Source organism: Phyllosticta capitalensis (assembly GCF_038381095.1).
Source record: "Phyllosticta capitalensis strain CBS 128856 chromosome Unknown BKA78scaffold_2, whole genome shotgun sequence".
In the NCBI taxonomy this organism is placed as follows: Eukaryota; Fungi; Ascomycota; class Dothideomycetes; order Botryosphaeriales; family Phyllostictaceae; genus Phyllosticta; species Phyllosticta capitalensis.
In genome coordinates, this window is record NW_027117440.1 from 184,068 (window position 1) to 200,503 (window position 16,436).

At 56.8% G+C, this 16,436-nt stretch overlaps 6 protein-coding genes across 6 annotated transcripts; 2 read left to right on the plus strand and 4 right to left on the minus strand.

Annotated features, from left to right (window-relative positions):
• Nucleotides 1-229: 229 nt before the first annotated feature.
• BKA78DRAFT_262041 (Sodium:solute symporter family-domain-containing protein) lies at nucleotides 230-2,884 on the minus strand. Its single transcript, XM_066885431.1, has 6 exons — nucleotides 2,569-2,884; nucleotides 2,250-2,501; nucleotides 1,932-2,173; nucleotides 1,777-1,837; nucleotides 1,696-1,722; nucleotides 230-1,643 (listed from the first exon to the last, which is right to left on the minus strand). Exons 1-6 carry the CDS (start codon nucleotides 2,816-2,818, stop codon nucleotides 496-498), a joined length of 1,980 nt encoding a protein of 659 aa, XP_066747276.1. The 5' UTR covers nucleotides 2,819-2,884; the 3' UTR covers nucleotides 230-495.
• Nucleotides 2,885-4,714: 1,830 nt separating this feature from the next.
• On the minus strand, nucleotides 4,715-6,593 carry BKA78DRAFT_246437 (uncharacterized protein; the record flags this gene model as incomplete). Its single annotated transcript, XM_066884215.1, has 6 exons — nucleotides 4,715-5,083; nucleotides 5,144-5,605; nucleotides 5,654-5,988; nucleotides 6,048-6,137; nucleotides 6,193-6,429; nucleotides 6,488-6,593. The coding sequence occupies 6 exons, from the start codon at nucleotides 6,591-6,593 to the stop codon at nucleotides 4,715-4,717; spliced, it is 1,599 nt and encodes a 532-aa protein (XP_066747277.1).
• A 932-nt stretch (nucleotides 6,594-7,525) lies between these two features.
• BKA78DRAFT_68827 (Endonuclease/exonuclease/phosphatase) lies at nucleotides 7,526-10,196 on the minus strand. Its single transcript, XM_066893583.1, has 3 exons — nucleotides 9,035-10,196; nucleotides 8,601-8,976; nucleotides 7,526-8,547 (listed from the first exon to the last, which is right to left on the minus strand). The coding sequence occupies exons 1-3, from the start codon at nucleotides 10,107-10,109 to the stop codon at nucleotides 7,725-7,727; spliced, it is 2,274 nt and encodes a 757-aa protein (XP_066747278.1). The 5' UTR covers nucleotides 10,110-10,196; the 3' UTR covers nucleotides 7,526-7,724.
• A 1,203-nt stretch (nucleotides 10,197-11,399) lies between these two features.
• Nucleotides 11,400-13,075, plus strand: BKA78DRAFT_68903 (uncharacterized protein). Its single transcript, XM_066893584.1, has 2 exons — nucleotides 11,400-11,505; nucleotides 11,599-13,075. The coding sequence occupies exons 1-2, from the start codon at nucleotides 11,491-11,493 to the stop codon at nucleotides 12,928-12,930; spliced, it is 1,347 nt and encodes a 448-aa protein (XP_066747279.1). The 5' UTR covers nucleotides 11,400-11,490; the 3' UTR covers nucleotides 12,931-13,075.
• Nucleotides 13,076-13,531: 456 nt separating this feature from the next.
• BKA78DRAFT_246045 (uncharacterized protein) lies at nucleotides 13,532-13,848 on the minus strand (the record flags this gene model as incomplete). Its single annotated transcript, XM_066884178.1, has 2 exons — nucleotides 13,532-13,725; nucleotides 13,785-13,848. 2 exons carry the CDS (start codon nucleotides 13,846-13,848, stop codon nucleotides 13,532-13,534), a joined length of 258 nt encoding a protein of 85 aa, XP_066747280.1.
• Nucleotides 13,849-14,531: 683 nt separating this feature from the next.
• On the plus strand, nucleotides 14,532-15,939 carry BKA78DRAFT_349487 (uncharacterized protein; the record flags this gene model as incomplete). Its single annotated transcript, XM_066890815.1, has 3 exons — nucleotides 14,532-15,003; nucleotides 15,230-15,411; nucleotides 15,574-15,939. The coding sequence occupies 3 exons, from the start codon at nucleotides 14,532-14,534 to the stop codon at nucleotides 15,937-15,939; spliced, it is 1,020 nt and encodes a 339-aa protein (XP_066747281.1).
• Between the last annotated feature and the right edge of the window lie 497 nt (nucleotides 15,940-16,436).

Below are 16,436 nucleotides of genomic sequence, written 5' to 3' on the forward strand. Positions count from 1 at the left end.
CCAAATCCAGACTCGCTCGGCTCAACACATGCCGCCGGTGGCCCCGGACCTGATGCAGGTGGGTGGCTGGGCTGGTGAGTTTTGACCCTTGAGCGATTGATCTCGGGTGGGCTTGTGGGAAGGAGCACAATGAGTACAGTACAGCGGGAGATGGGGCCCCAGCAAAGCAGCAGCGTGACTGCCTTGGAGCCATGTGGTTTGACGAATGCACTGCATGCATGTATGGGGGCGGCGAGCCAAGAGTGAGCTTGGAACTAAGCTTTTGAGAGGGAAGTTGGAGTTCTAGAAGAAGGGGGTGGGGGTGCGGGTTGCAAAGTTTACAGTCAAATTCCCCCCCTTTTCTACCGTGCAAGCCAACGGCCAAACAACCCGAAAGGATCTCCAGAATATCTAATGGACACGAACAGCAAGCACAGCACAGCACGACCCCAGCATCCAAACCACCGCCTCATCCCTCTCCTCCCAACAGCACCCCACCACACCCTCCACCATCCCTTAAGTCTTTGCAAAATCCCGCCTCACCCTCCCGGCAAACTCCTTGAAGAAGCCCAACGTCTCGGTGACGGGCAGGACAATCGAAATAAAGGCGCCGCCAAAGACCCACAGGAACGACACGACGACCCACGCCGTGAAGAAGCCCTTGCTGTACACGTAGTGGCTGAAGAACATGGGCAGCGGCACGACCACCACCATGATGACCGACAGCACCCCGCTCCACCAGCACGCGACCTTGTACGCGCGCGCCAGCCCCGCCGGGTCGTCGATGGGCGCCGATGCGGCCGCTTCGAGCGGCGTCGCGTGCGGGTTTACCGGTGTTGTGGTTTGCGCGGCGCCGTCTTTGACGGCGGAGGCGTCTTTTTCGGCGTCCACGCCGCCGCCGCCGCTGCCGCTGGTGGTGGTTTGGGGTGGCGTGGAGGAGCCGGGAGAGCTGCTGTCGCCCATGCCGGCGCTGTTGTTGATGGCGCGCGTAATGTCCCAGTTGAAGGGCTGCGGGTCGGGGAAGGCGAGCGACACGGCGACGCTGACGATGGGGCCGGTGAGGATAGACGCCAAGTTTCCCGCGAGCGTCGGGTACTGGAGGCCCGTCGTATGGAGCGTCAGTCCGCCATAGTAGACCTTTGCCGTCGACAACCAGGCAATGATGCCGGCGGCGAATCCCACGACGCCGCCGAGGACGCAGCCCATGCGCGTCTGGCGGTCCCAGGTGATGGCGAAGGCGGCGGGGAAGACGCCGCCGCCGATGATGAGCCCCATGACCAGGTACAGCCAGCCCAGGTCGATGCCGATCTGCTCCCAGATGACGGCGAAGATGGCCATGATGAGCCCGAACAGGCAGATGCACACGTGGCTCACGAAGATTAGGTTCTCGGGCGTCGCCCGCGGCTTCAGGTAGGTTTTGTAGATGTCAAACGTCATGATGGAGCTGACGGCGATGAGCTCGGCCGACGCGCACGACGTGACCGCCATGAAGAGCACGACGAGCAGCGCGGCCGCGCCGCTTTTGCCCAGCAGCGCGGCGGCGGAGAAGGCGGCGGCTAGACCGGCGGATATCTCGCTGTCGGTTGGCTTGTTGGGGTATGTCGGGAAGCGTGGGTTGTCAGTGAGGGCGACGGCCGCGAGGCCCATTGTCGTGCTGAAGCCAACTACAAGCCACGTCAGAATCAGGGGCTTCTGGGAAAAGGCGATCATTCTTACAAGGAATGGCGAACCAAGCCAAACCACCTGAAAATGTTTGTCAGTAAAGTCGAAGCTACAAGAATTCGAAGGATGTCTTACCCAAAATATAGGCGCGCACCGCAGTGCTGGGACGCGAAGCGATGGCGCGTTGCCAGTATGCCTATTTCAAGCAATTGATCAGCCCATGAATCGCAGTTGACATTAAATATGCAGAAGTTTGGGATTGCTCGGACAATAAGCAAAGATGGACGAACCTGGTCTAGAAAGACGGTGCCGCTACCAGCACACAGCTGGATGACGCCAAAGACGAGGCCCTTGTTCGATTTGAGGGTGACGAACGAGCCGTCCTGATTGCCCGCGACGGGCATCTTCTCTCCAGCGGCTTTGAGGAGGTCGTACATGCGCGAGGGCGAGCCGATGAGGTCGCTGACGCAGTAGGCGTGGAACATGAAGTAGAGCATGATGATCATGAGGATCAGAGTGTGGGAATAATCGCCTGCAAGGAGGTTCAGTTTTGATCCAAACGTGGCAATTTACCGCCCCTGAATCCCGCCGTCTGATCCAAAACTTACAGAGAAAGGTCGCTCGCAGACCTCCCAGGACAACGTAGGCGCAGACACCGGTGGGGATGAGGAAGATGGCCGCGTACACGTTGGCGCCGGTCAAGCTGGCCATGACGGCGCTGCCTCCCAGCAGCAATTGGCTGGCCACCAGGATGTTTGTGATGAGCGCAAACATGATGAAGATGACGTGCGCCAGAGTCCCATAGCGGGTGTAAATAATCTCCAAAAACGTGTGGCAGCGCGGTGCGTTTTGCTTGACTACTCAACATCAGCTCCGTCCAACAAAAAAGCAAAAGGGAGAAAAACAAGGTCTCCAAACTGCACGCACCTTTACAGGCCAACACGGAAAAGGTCAAAATCTGCACCGTGGCGCCAGCAGCATACCAAAACGGCCCGCTGACTCCAAACTGGTATCCCACGGAGCTGCTCTGGAGCAGGGTGGCGGCCCACGTCCAGGCACTGACGATGCCGGCGGCAATGAGGCCCGGCTTGACGGAGCGGCTGGCCGTGTTGAACTCCTCGCTCTGGTGGGTGGAAAACTGCGTGTAGCGGTTCTGCAGGTACGAGATGAACATCATGACGACGGCGAAGAAGAAGCCGACCCCGACGACGACGCCGTAGCCCGCGCCGGGGGGCAGCGTGGTGGCTACGTTGGACATGGTGCGTTGTTCCAAGAGGCAGCAGCACGAATGGGAGAATTCGAAGTTGGCGTTGATGTTGTAATGGAACAGAAGAAGGAATTGGAGATGAAAAGAAATACCATTGGAGAAAGACGACTTGGATAACGGCAGCCAGCCAAGTGTGGATGATGCATGACAAAAGTGTCAGTCAGTCAGATAAGAGCAACCAACAGTCTCGGCAGCACGCGTCTAGCGCGCACGAGAGACAAGAGAGGGACGACGTCCAAAGCTTGTATTCTTCCGTGCCTACCTTCTTGTCCGGACCATTTCCATCGGGGCTCGGATTCTCGTGCACAACGCGCACTGAGCGTGGCCAACACCATGGTTCCTCCCAGCCGCACTCGATCAAGCGCCTGCTGGACAAGCCGCAGCTTTTTGACTCAAAGAAATAAAAAGAGAGACATCGTGTCAAATCAGTAACGCTCTTGACTGATGTCTCAACTTATCTTTGCGCGCTAACAATTATGCATGCCCAGACCAGACCCCCCTCGACCCATCGTCTGGACTGGCTGGAGCCGGGACGGACGGCCGTCGGCTACTGGAGTCAACGATCCTGGTACGCGGTTTAAGTTGGAAGGATGCATGCTCTCGAATCTGATAAGGAAATTGGAGCAAGCGCTCGCTGGCCAAAAGAAGCGAAACGCCCACGCCGCAGCCGACTGAAAGTTGTAGATCTCGTCCAATCCCGCCTCTGCGTTGAAGCCAGCCCCAGAAAGCTTGGAGGCCGCATTTGTGGAGACGCATGACGTTTGGGGCGTGGGAAGGGTAGAAGTGGGATGGAGAGGCGCATGGCGAGGCAAGGATGCTGCGGCAAGAGTGGTGGTTGATCGGAGTGGGTGGCCCGAACGCCAAAGCTTATTCGGACGACCGACTGGGTCAAAGATAAGAGCCTTCCCGCGGCACGCTGTGATAAGTATGTGGTCGCTGTTCGCTCGCGCTCGCCGGCGAACGGCACATGCGACTATATCACCGGGATGAGACAGGGCGAGACGGGTCAGAACGGGTGTTGTTGAATGGGCGACTTATCGACAACGTTTGGATTCTCCTCGAGGGTGAATCTGATTGATATTGTGTCCAATGGCGATACCGGCACGTGTTGTGAGCAAGTGAGGGTTTTCTTGCACGCTGAGACCTTGTTTAGCTTCAGCATAAATAGAAGGACGCGCTGATCGAACTCTGAACGGCCAAGACCTGCGGTCAATCGAACCCAGAACATCCCCACCATAGCGGTCGTCGTTTCAATTATCTGATTCTGGCGTGAGCTGCGGCATTGAAAGCGCTGATGGGTTGGAAAATGGGTAGGGTTGAAGTTGATGTTGGTACGTACCTCTTAAGAACGCCTGCGCTCACCTAAATATCGACCACTCTCCCATGACGTCACGGTTTCTGGCGGCTAGGTATGTTGCATCCAGATATCTACACGTGGTCCGGGAAGTTTCCATCTTGAGCAAACGCACAGATGAGGGGAATCAAGGCCTCAGGGAGAGACATGCAAGCAGACGAAAATAGTCACCACGTCTTCCATCGTCCCAACCAAAACAACAATAATTACAGATTCAGAGGAAAACTAGGCAGGTATCAAAAGCAAGAACAGCAAAACTCAGAGGGAAGCAGGTCTCCGGTCATACCCTCACCCCCCTCCGTTCGAGCAGCCATCACTGCACGAAGAAAAGCTGAAGAAGAATATCAAAGCAGTTTGTGGGGGAGATGGATGCGCCTCTAACGCCACAGAAAATGCCCAGCATCCATGAATGCATCCCTCTGACGCACACCAACTCTACCATGCTTCGCGCCTCAAATGGCATCCAAACACCGGATGACGTAGATTAAAATGTAGGCCTCGGCGCGCAGGACCTCGGCCTCGCTCGCGTACACGACCTTGCTGTCGTCGAACAGGAACCACTCGGTCCCCTTGCGGCAGTAGTTGACGTAGTGGCCCGAATCCATTTTGCCCTTGTGCACAATGACGCTGGACAGGTCGTAGAAGGTCATGGGCGTGCGGTTGTTGGGGTCGTGGCTGATTTTGCTTCCTTTGGTTGGAGACGATGTGTTGGTCGAGGCGGATGTGCGCGCCTGTACTGTGTATGGGTACATGTCGATGGACAGGGGAAACGAGGCTCTGCTCTCGAGTTTCGAGGATTGGGATTTTGTCGTTTCGAAACGCTAAAAGAATGTCAGCTTGCATGCAACCTATCGTAGGTCACTCTTTAAGCAGGAACGTACCTTAAGATGGAAAGACAGCACAGGGGGCAGATTCTTAATGCTCAGTTGCTTGGTAGCATTCTGCTGCGTGCCACCACAGTTTCCACAGTTGTACTCCTGCGCCGATAGCTTTTCCTTGCCCGTATACCTGTCCAGACAATCCTGCAAATTGATGGCCGGCGCGCCGTCCTTGTCGGCATCTCCGCCTTCCAACTTGCGCTTTTTGGCAGTGGAACGCAGATCGAGGGAGAGATCCATAAAAGGCTCGGTGACGGTCGTCGTGTTCTTGCACTTGTCGCACTTGACAGTCGATTGATATTTGCCGTAAAACGTTTGATGGATGACGCATGCGCATTCCGCCTCGTTGGCGCCTTCGCCGCTGGTCTTACCACCGTCGCTGCCGAGGTTTTCGAGGTGCAGGTTGTTGAGGATGAATTGCATGTATTCATGCGCGTCTTGTTGTTGGTAGCCCGCGAGACCGCCCTGCGATGCGTCAGTCTCTGCTACCACCGGAATGCCGGGTCCTCGTACCTGTGCTATGGTCCAGCTCCCCAGCAGCATGTTGACGGCGCCATAGCCCTCAGTCTTTTCCAGGGAGTAGTATTCCGTAAAGATCTCGTCCAGCGCGCAGCTCGTGCACGACTCTTTTTCACACTCCTTAGATGTGTGGCCCTCGCCCAAGTAGAATGACTTGATGAAGGGATTATGTATCAAGCACTGCAACACGACGCTCATGAAGCACGTGTTTCCCATGTTATAGAGGCCGCGCAGGCCGATTGCGCGACACGGTGCAAAGGTCGAGTTTTGCGCGACCAGCTTATGGTCCTCGGGCGTCATGGTTTCCTCGAGCTTTCTCTTCTTGCGACCTACGATTCCCAATCAGCCTTCATACTATTTTCCGTGCTGCGCGTGATGTCCCACTCACCTTGTAATAGTCGCACGTTCTCGAGAGTTGGATCGTAGATGAAGTCCTTGCACTGCTGGCAGTACACGCACCCGAGCTTCGATTCCACAGCTGCTCCATGTCAGCCATTGCCTCTCAAAGTATGACCCGATCCACGGCAGCATACAAAAAGCATGTTTCTTCGCCTCGTAGTGTTCGTCTCTTAGCTCTGGTGTGAAGATGCCCACGCACTGCAGGCACAGGTACGTCGGCTTGAGGGTTACGACGGGGGGACTGTCGCCATTGAGATTGGAGCGGTGCGTCTGGGGTATTATCGGGTGGCCATCGTGGATCACTTGAATAATGTTCGTGTACTGCTGGACGAGGACTTTGCGACGCTCGGCAAAAAGCGGTTCAAGGTGTTCTGGCAGAGGTGTAAGCAAAGGTCGTGGGCGGGGCGCGAGTTGGTCGCCAATACGGACCGCAGCCATAGAGAATCTGGGGAAGATTGCTGGTGCCTGTGAGCAGTTTGCCCTTGGCGATTTTCGCATTCGCCGCTGGACCAGCCGTCTTGGGCGCGTTGTCCATGGTGGGATGTGGACCGGAACTGTTGTTCGCTGCGCTGCGGTTGTTGAGCTGCGCGGCGGCGCGAACTACATATCTCCCATGGGCGGTGGCGACTTTGTGACCGACACCAGGGCGCAATACTCTGCGGGATAGCGTGCGGCGAGGCGACGTAAGATGGTTGTTGAAGATGGGTGGTCGTGCTGAGCGGCAGGGACCTGCATGAATCGCCGCAGATCCCAAGCGAGCGGATCTCAACGCGGACCACGCGGGAAGCCCCGAGCCCACTTGTGCCCTCCCTTCTCCCTCACATGTCCAAATCTGTCTGTCGATGGCGTATAACTGTTCGACAAGGACGGCAGTGTCACTACACATCAGGTGCAATCCAGTATGAGCACAGAATAATCCATTGATTTCGTGCGTGGAGTCCATGCGGAAAAATCGAGACAAGAGACAACTAAAGACTTGCACAACTATCAAAAACGCCCTCGACGACGAGACGAAAACGAAAGATACAAGACAGCATAACCGCAAACAAACAATGGCGAAGAAGCCCATTGTGACCCGTTGACGCCGCCAGCCAGCCTACTCATCTTTGGAACTGATAGTAATGGTGATTTCTTCTCAAGTTTACCCAACTGCTGCTGCTTGCTGTGAGAATTTCTTGTGTGTGTAAGTGGGGGGACCCTCCGTTGGCTGCTGCCGCCACGGCTGCTTCGTAGAAACGCGCGCTCCTCAACTCCGACCATACCATCCATCCGATCGGCTCAGTCGTCGTGTCCATTTGCAAAATGCAAAAAGAAGAAAAGAGAGAAGTTCGGGGAGAAGATGGGGAGGTGAGGTTCGAGAGTGAGAGAGAAGGCTAGGTGAACGACAACAAGGGGAAAAGAGAGATGGATGAGTTTTCCTGTGGTGAAAGAAATGAGAAAAGCAGGATAACCACGACCAACAACGCACGCACATGGCAGTAAATAGAAAAGGGGGCAAAAACGCAAAGCAGGGTGGAGGAGGAGGTCCTAACGTCACACACATCAAAACCGATTGATCAAGAAATCCGCTAATGACCACGTAAAAGGAAAACAAAAGAAAAGCTCCCTGGCCCCCCCACGCGCGCCGAGTAGCCCGTAAAACAAAACCAGTCACATCACGTCCGTTTTAGCGGCGCTCGCGCTGTGGCCCAAAATCCGGCTCCACCGCCGCCTTCTTTTCCTTGCGCCCTTTAAATGTGAATTCGGCCAGCAGTGCCAAATGGTCGCTGGGGAAATGATAGTTGGGGAACCCAGGCACGCGCTGCATGTACTCCCTGTCGACCTCGCCCAACAGACCCGTTGCATTCAACGCCGTCGTCGAGTACCAGATGTAGTCGATGACGCCGGTGAAGCCAGGCGTGTAATTGGTGAAGCTGAGCTCGCCAATGTTGGAGTAGCTCGACTTGAGAGCAAATGGATGCGACATGCCATTCTTGGTAAAATGTCCGTAGTTGTACGTGCCCAAATCCGAATGGTCGTTGGAGAGGAGACCGTGGGCAATCAGCTCGTAGACACCAGAGTCGGGCGTCGAGTTAAAGTCGCCGCAAAGCACCAGAGGAATTTGCTCGACCTTGGAATAGGTCTGTGATGGTGCCGGTTCTGGCGGAGGCTCTGGCTCGGACTCACCCTCCTTGTCGCCGTTGGCATAACGATACGGGGCCTTGTCGGTGCACGGCGGCCAGCCGACATACTTTTCTGCAAGTTTCTGAATTTGCTCCATCAAGATGGCGGCTTGAACAACCTTGACGTCCTTGAATGCGGGGTCCCAGTACACGTGCGCGTTTACCACAATGAGGCGGGCTCCGGTCTGGCGGTTTTCAAGGAATGCGGCAACGGCAATATTGTCCCGAGGCATGACTCGATTGAAGATGTCGTGCTCGCCCTTCATGTCAGGCCGGTTGATTGCGAGGTTACCAAAGTCGATGAGCTGCTTGTCAAGGAGGATGAATCTAGAAGTCGTATCAGCCCGAGGTCTTGGGATTTGCATTTCACTACGACATACTTGCTGTTCTTGTAGAATATGGCACAACCATCCACAAGCTTGGCCTCCCGCTCAGTCATGGTCCTCGCCCGCGCCTTTGGCCAGAAGACTCCCTTGTAATCATCGTGAGCCAGAGAGCCCCGGAAGTACTCGTTGTAGCTCTCCGAGTCGATTTCCTGGAGACAGATGATGTCCGATTCGCGAGCTCTGAGTTCCTGCAAAATGAGATCCCGCCTGTGCTCCCATGCCAGCGCTGCCGATGGTGTGTAGCCGTAGTGAGACTGGGTAGCCATCCTGTCGCACAGGATGTTGTAGCTCAACACCATGAACTTGTCCTCGGGTGTCACAGGAGTGTCGTCAAGGACTATCCAATCGCGCTCAGCTGGCGGCTCGGGCCCTATAAAACGGTTAGAACTCAATGGCATTTGCTGCAAGTGAGATTTGGCGCGACTTGCCTGGTGCTTGTTCACGGAGGTACTTGATTAGCTCCGTGGTACCGTGCTCGACTACAATGTTCTTCATTTGCTCGTCGAGGCTGGGGTTGCCTTCTATGCCAAGCATCTCCAACTGGTACAGAGAGCCCATTTCGTATGGCAAGGTCTCAATATTGTTGTCGAACAATAGCAGTTCGCGCAGGTTGACCAGCATGCCAATCTCGGGGGGCAGGGTCCGGAGCTCATTCAGCGACAAGTCCAGCTCTCTCAAATTTCTCAAATTCCCAATGGCCGGGGAAACAAAGGTGAGCTTGTTGTAGTTGAGGTAGAGCTTGGTGAGAAAGGTGTAGTCGAAAAGGGCCGGAGACAAAACCTTGAGGTTCTGCCCGCCAAGGTCCAGGGCTTTCCATATCTGACCGTCGTCCTTGTCGCTATCTTTTGCGGCACGGTGGCGCTCCTCCTTTTCTTCCTTGACTATGCCATTTGTCTGCCCCGACACGATGCTCTTGTTTGTGGAGGGATGGTTGCGGGCGTGAGAGTGCGACATGGTCATCTCCCTTGCGTGCTGGGCGTACTGAAGCTGCAAGGCCCAATGTTCGTTTGGCGGCTTGGACAGGCTGCTGTGTACGCTCCCCGGAGTGCCATTTTGAAGGTGGTTGCCGGCAAAGTGGGGCGTCGCATTGGTCAGACCACCGGACATGGTGTGCTGATGGTTTCCAAAATTCGCGCCATGTGCGCCGTGGGCCGAGTGGTCTTGGTGCTGAGGATGCTGATGATTCTGGTGCTGGTGGGTCTGGTGCTGTTGTTGAAACTTGGCCAGATTCATCTGCATGGCGAAGCGCTGGTGCGAGTTGCCATTCAGCATGGCGTGTTGGCCCTGCTGCGCGTGTGCTTGATTATACATGCTAAAGGGGTTGTGCGCGGGCGACTGGGGCCCCGGAGAACGGTTTGGCGAAGGCGCGTCGGGATTGGGGAAGCCTACGCGGCCGTTGGTTACGGGCGAGCCAGTCCGCTGGAGGTTCCTGGGCAAATGGTTCTGCTGATTGAAGAAGAACTGTCCGGCTCCTTGCTGGAACCGAAAAGGACCATCGGCCATCAACAGTGGAGGGCGGGAGTATTGATGTGTCTTGGAAGAGTAGGACGAGTGTCGCTATCAATAGTCGGCGCAAGACGGCGTGGGGCGGGTGGTGCGGCGGTGGTTAAGTGAGTGTAGTAGGATCGGAACGGAGTCTTCTTCGCCTTAACATGAGCGACCAAGCAGCTACCACTCATCAAATGAATGTCGAGTAGTTTTCGGCAGCGGCGCGGCCCGCTACTTGCGCATAGAGCTCCCTCGTGAGGACCAAGGCAGGCAAACAGCACCGCAGGAGCCGTGGGCAGCGAGTCTGTCGGGGCGAGGACGTCGGCCGGGGGGATTCGCGCAGGTGAATGGGCAGCGGCACCAGGGGGTGGGAGGACTATGGGAGTCAGCATGGGATGTAGAGTCGACTTGGTGATGGCTCGATGACGAGACTCGACCGAGACGGACGGACCTTGACGCGGCGTGTAGACTCGACGGGGGCAGAGCTGCTACCGGATGCTGCAGCTGTAAGCAATGGCTCCAAGGCAAGACGCTGAGTGGTGAGCAAAGAATGCTGGAGACGGCGAGAGGTGCAATCGTTGGCTGATGGTGTTGGACGCTTTGCTGCCGCAGTCGAGCGCACATGGAACTGGAACGTTGCCGCCCTGCACGTGACTGGATCTGCCAAGCCTGATTGTGCCTTACCTTTTCTTTCCCCAGATACCTTAGCTGCCTGATTTGGCTTTTGGTCAAACAAGAGCTAGAACACGTCTGACCATTTCATTCCTTCATCATCATCTTCAATCGTGCCTCTTCTTTGTGCGTGGTCACCTCTTCCATCGACATGGCTCTGCACCTGGATCAGCTCGACCGTGCTGGACGCCTACGCCGCGCCTATGCTCTAGAACGCCACAGCGGCCTGAGGCCGACATCCGCCTGCAGGTGCAGCTCCAGGAGAACCGATGGACTTGTGGTTCACCACGATAACTATTGATTGGAGCGCTACCACCTCGGCTTGCCTTTGACTGGCGCCAACCAGCTGAGCCTCATCATCATCGCCGTCTTGCTCGTCCCGGAAGCACGCAGTCACGGTCATGGAGACGGGCCTTTGCGACAACCAAACCACCAAGACAACCTGAACATCTCCGCCTGCTTCGCCACTCCTCCGCCTCTTGATTCTCCTCTACGTCTCCAGACTCTTCCTCCCTCTTCCTTCGCCCATCTCGCATATCCATGCCTCGCCAGCCTGCGCATCCTCACCCCGAAGGCGAAGATTCACCTCGACGCGTTGCTGCGGGCAGCGGACCTCTGACCGCTGGCTCGACCGACGTACGAGCGACCGTCTTAAATAGTAAGACCGACGAGCGGACAGCAGTGGGGCAGAGCACGTAAACAGCGAGCGGGCCGAGCTGCAGAAATGGAATGGTATATGGTAAAGCCTGACTACTCACCCTGTCTTTTGCGGCCATCAGGGGTTCAGCTGCCGCTCCAAGATCAGAGCTTCTTTGCTAAGGCCCGAGACTAGTACCGCTACCCAAATGTCTCCGCCGCGCAGCTTCGCAGACACAAGTCGACGGCCACCACTACTGCTGTAAATGCCGACCTGGGAGGTTTCTTGACGACAACGACCGCCACGACCAGCCCAAGTGCCCTCCTCTCGCCGCCGGGAACCTTGCCCGCCCCGCTGGTCTCCATGGAAGCCGCCCGTGGCTCGACGAGCAGCTCCTCGACCCACTCGACTGGCGAGAGCACCGCGTCGCTGCAGACCCCCTTCGTCATCCGACATGGCCGCCGCTATCTCAGAGACCTCCCGTACCCCCTCCCATGCGACCTCCCCGAGCTGCAGCGCCAGAACCTCTACACCCTGCTGCAGACTACCATTTTCGGCAAGGCCCTCTGCTCGCCGCAACTAAAGGAAAAACCCCCGAAAAGGGTCCTCGAGGTCGGCTGCGGCAGCGCGTACTGGAGCTCGCTCTGCCACGAGTACTTTGCGAGCCTGGGCATCCACGACGTCGAATTCGTCGGCCTGGACATTGTCCCCGTCGCCGCCGACCTCAACAAGCAAGGCATAAACTGGCGCTTCGTCCAGCACGATCTCCGCAAGACGCCGCTGCCGTTCCAAGATGGCGAGTTTGACATTGTCATGTGCAAGGACTTGGGTCTGGTGATTCCGGTGGGGCTGCCCTCGCAGTCGACGCTGGAAGAGTTCATGCGCATCACTGCCATTGGCGGCAAGCTGGAATTTTGGGACTGCGACTACGGAATCCGCTCTCTGTTGCCACACCCGCCTCCCCCGCCGGGCCAGAATGCCGAAGACGACGAGGTCGCCGCCGAAACCGCCACCTTTTTGATCTCGCCCTCGACCCCCTTTGCCAATGCCCAAAACAAGTACCTCGGAGAAGTCACGACGTGGCTGCACGACGCCATTGACAACAGAAAGCTCTACGCGATGCCGTGCTCGCGCATCCTGCAAATGCTGCTGCAGGAGCCGGAGACGCTGTCGGACGTGGGATACCGGCGCATCGCGGTGCCGCTGGGCGAGATGCGGTGGGAGCGCGACGTGGACCGCGGGCTGCGGTCGCTGCAGCGGCGCGACAGCGAGCTCACGACCAAGACGACGGCCGGCGAGGAGTCGTCGGTGCTGACGGAGGACCAGGCCGCGCTGCGGCGCACGGCGCTCACGGTGGTGATTCAGTTTGTCGAGGGCCTGGAGCACCTCCTGAAAGAAGTCAGCGGCAAGAACCAGGAAGAGTGGCAGCGCTGGTGGGGCTGGATGATGGACGACCTGGTGCAGAACCGCGGCGCGTCGAGCGGCGAGTGTCTGGAAATGGGCGCGTGGTGGGCGACGCGCATTTGAGGAGAAGGACGATGTGCAAGGCGGAAGAGGAAGAGGAGGAAGGCGGAAAGTGGTGCTCTATACCCATTTACAGTTTATGCGTTCTTTTCGACGACCACTGCTGGTGCTAGGTGGTGTTGGTGTTGTGGGAGCACGTATTTGCGCGCGCGCGGAGTGGCAGCGGAGCGGGATTCTTTTCTTTTTTCTTGGAGGTGTGCTACGCCGTCTTGTCGTATCGCTGCCGCAGGGCGCGGTACTTTTTCAGATAGTACCTTGGGGGGGAGCAGGAAGAGTCAGACCAAGTTGTACGAATGAGTGTATGTAGCGGTGATGACGGACGGTGTCCGCAATATAGAAAGATGTATGTGCAAAGAGAAGTTCATCTCGGGATATGCTTTGGGGGGAGAGGGAGGGAGGGAGGGAGGGACACTTACAACGCCTCGACCTCTGCATGTGGATGCGCGGCGCATCTCAAGCGTCAGCAAGGTACATCAAAAACTCGCCCAAGCATCCATCTTTTCGCAAACATTGCATCATGCACTCCATATCCCTCGTCCTCCTCCTCCTCTTTCTCCTTCAAACATCCCCCAAATCTCAATCAAACAACAACAACCGCCAAATCTCAAACTACATGCATGTATTGTACTTTGCGGACGATGGACACAAACATACCTCTCTTGACAAACTCGGCCCGCCTAATCCCCTTCACAATGGCCTCTTCGTCGCGCAGCCCCGCCTGGCTCATGAAGGCGCGGTGGAGGCGGGAGCGGAAGAAGGCGTAGCCGAGCGGGTAGGCGCGGCCGAGGTGGAGGAGTTCTGCGTGGAAGTGAGTATGGTGGGGGTGTGGTGAGGGTTTGGGAGAGGGAGGGTGGTACCTTTGTAGATGCGGATGACTTGGTGGCGGAGTGAGGGAGTGGTGGGCGATGGCGGCGGCGGCATGGTTTTGGGAGTGAGGATGTTGACGGAGTTTCTGAATGAGATGTTTTGCTGCAAAAGGTACAGGTATATAGTCGAGGCGTTGTGGTTGATGGACGCAGGCCCCTGAGGTATGTATGTATGCAGACGACTCAGGCACTCAAAGGTGATTTGGAAGGGCGAGTCAAGAACGTGAGTGGTGAGGCGGCGGCAACTTTGGTATGCAAAGTACTCGAGGTGTAGTCTTGGTTGGCAGGTTGGGTTTACGTTTCGGCAGTGGCTGCGGATGACGTCGATGACATGCAGCCGGGATGGATTACCTATTTGATTGACAAGCCAGGTGTGGAGGGGTTCGTTCGTTCTGAAGGAGCGGGAGCCGGCCGGCGTGGCTGATGAGGGAGTGCGAGGCTGGCCACGACACTCATTCAGCGCACGCCACCGCGCGCCGGTTTGACGACCATCCATTCTGCTACGCGACAGTCAATCGCGTCAAAACTCGCTGACCAATTTTCATCGCAGCTGTTGTGTTCAGTCCATCTGTTTGTATACACTGTACATTGGAGCATCGTCGTCAATCCAGCGCTGCAATCCCCCCACGTCTTGTCCTTTGTTTTCCACCCTCTCGTTTAGTTTTTTTCTCTCTTCATTCTCCGCATCAGATCCTCTCCCCCGTTTCCACCACACCAAAAGAAAAAAATAAAAAGAACATGGCAAAGGGCGCCAGACTTGTCCACGGCATACGGCACGCCAACTTCGCGCGGCCGACCAAATTCACCTTCGACTTCACGCGCACGCCGGGCTGGCGGTACGAGGGCGGCCTTCGGCCGCCGCCACACACCGGCCAGTTGTGGCCGCCCAAGCGGCTGAAAGAGGCACGCGAGTGGGCGCCGATCGCGCAACTCCCGGCCATCGTCGCAGCAGTCGAAGGGGAAGGAGGCTCAGGAGGAGAAGGAGAAGGAGAAGGATGGCTCTCCCGGGCCCGCAGCCGCATCGCAAAGTGCATCACGTTCGGGCTGCCACCGGACAAGATGGCAGACTTGGCCGACGTCGTCGAGGTGCTGGGGACCGAGTGGCGGACGCTGTCGTTTGCGCCCTATGGCTTCTCGGTTGCGTTTGATAGGCCCGTGTCGATGAATGTGCGCTCTTCGCATCCCATTATGCAGACCAATCCTCCGGTGCGTTTCCCCCCTCTCACGCTTTTTGGGTTGTGGGGTCTGGTGTAGACTGACGGATGGGCGTCGGTGTAGGATTCATTGGTAAGATGCAAAACTCCTGTTCCCAGTTGATGCCAGTTGATGTTTGCGATGATTTTGTTGTTTGCTGAGAAATATCAAAGGGTATGAACACTACTACTCCCCCTGTGCAACTGCGCCTGGGGTTGTTTGGCTGACCATTGGACTCGCAGGTCGTTTTGAACCGTCGTTCTACTACCAACTGCTGGACATGACGCGGCTGCTATGGCTCAGGGCTATCCCAGACGCCGACGGTGGGGATCGCCGCCAACAGCAGCAGTGGAAATCCATGGGGTTCCCCAATTCGCTTTACAAAGTCGAGGCCAACGAGCTTCGTGTGGACTTGTTTGACCAGGTACGTACGTCGGGAGCTGCAAAGCAACAACAGAGCTGGAATCGATGCAGCCTCTCCCCTTTAAACCCATCCATGAATGGTGCAAATGAGAGAAAGGGGTAAATCCTATGTAGCTACATGGCACGAATGCTGACAGCCGTCCTTTGCTTTGCCTACCTGCAGCGCGGACCTACAGGCAATCTGACAGTCTTCCACCGGCTGCGGCCGGGATTCGTCAGGGCAGACGGAACCATGCACAACTCGTTCGACATTGACAGCCAGGTGCTGAGCGCGGCTCAGGAGCGCGTGGTGGCAAAGGCTACGGGCAACTTTTCCATGGTAGTCAAAAGACAGGGCGGCGAAGAGCTGGAGGGGTTCGACCGGTACTTTGCGCATCAGCTTCTGAAGAAAATGGAGGACCAGGAGAGTGCGAGGAAACAAGCTCAGAAGGGACAGAGGTGGCTTGAGCAGAAGTTGAAGGAGCTTGAGAGTAGCAGTTGGAATGCGGAGGGCGCCGTTGAAGACTTGGGGACTGCGGCAAAGGCGTGAGCAGTGGAGACGTGTATGCAGATAGACGCATGAAGAAGCTAGCCATCTTGTACGACGGGGAGGAGAGATGCAGGCCCAAACAAGATTTGCAGAGAGAAAGAGGAGAAAGCAGGCGCGTGACCAGATGGCAACATTGGAGTCGGTCGACAAGGCGGGCAGCGGGCGGATGTAGACAAGGACCAATTGGTCGAAAGGTGGTGATCCCTTCCTGGGAGAAGGGATCCTGTAGGCTGCGGGTAGAGGGCAGCTCACAGCTCGCAGCTGGCACTAGACCGGTTCAGCAGCGAGCGGCAGAGGGGCAGAGTGGTGATACGCCAGGCAGCGGGTGAGTCACGATAAGACGGCAGGTTGCGGTGATGATGAAGCGTTGGTGTAGCCATGAAGTTGGGAGTGCAGTGGTAGAGGTGCGGTGAGGGGCGAGAGAGAGAAGGAGAGAAGGCCGCTGCTAGGCCGGATTTGTAGGCGCATTCAGGACTTGGATGCTGCCACAATAATTT

Bases quoted from the DNA above. Each gene is read 5' to 3' on its own strand.
- BKA78DRAFT_262041 (XM_066885431.1), bottom strand. From the start codon at position 2,818: ATGATGTTCATCTCGTACCTGCAGAACCGCTACACGCAGTTTTCCACC. The intron at 1,723-1,776 runs GTAAGACATCCT...AAACATTTTCAG, and splicing joins GGTGCGCGCCTATATTTTGG to GTGGTTTGGCTTGGTTCGCC. The intron at 1,644-1,695 runs GTAAGAATGATC...CGTGGCTTGTAG, and splicing joins GGCTTGGTTCGCCATTCCTT to TTGGCTTCAGCACGACAATG.
- BKA78DRAFT_68827 (XM_066893583.1), bottom strand. From the start codon at position 10,109: ATGGCCGATGGTCCTTTTCGGTTCCAGCAAGGAGCCGGACAGTTCTTC. The intron at 8,977-9,034 runs GCAAGTCGCGCC...ACCGTTTTATAG, and splicing joins CCTCCGTGAACAAGCACCAG to GGCCCGAGCCGCCAGCTGAG. The intron at 8,548-8,600 runs GTATGTCGTAGT...TACGACTTCTAG, and splicing joins ATATTCTACAAGAACAGCAA to ATTCATCCTCCTTGACAAGC.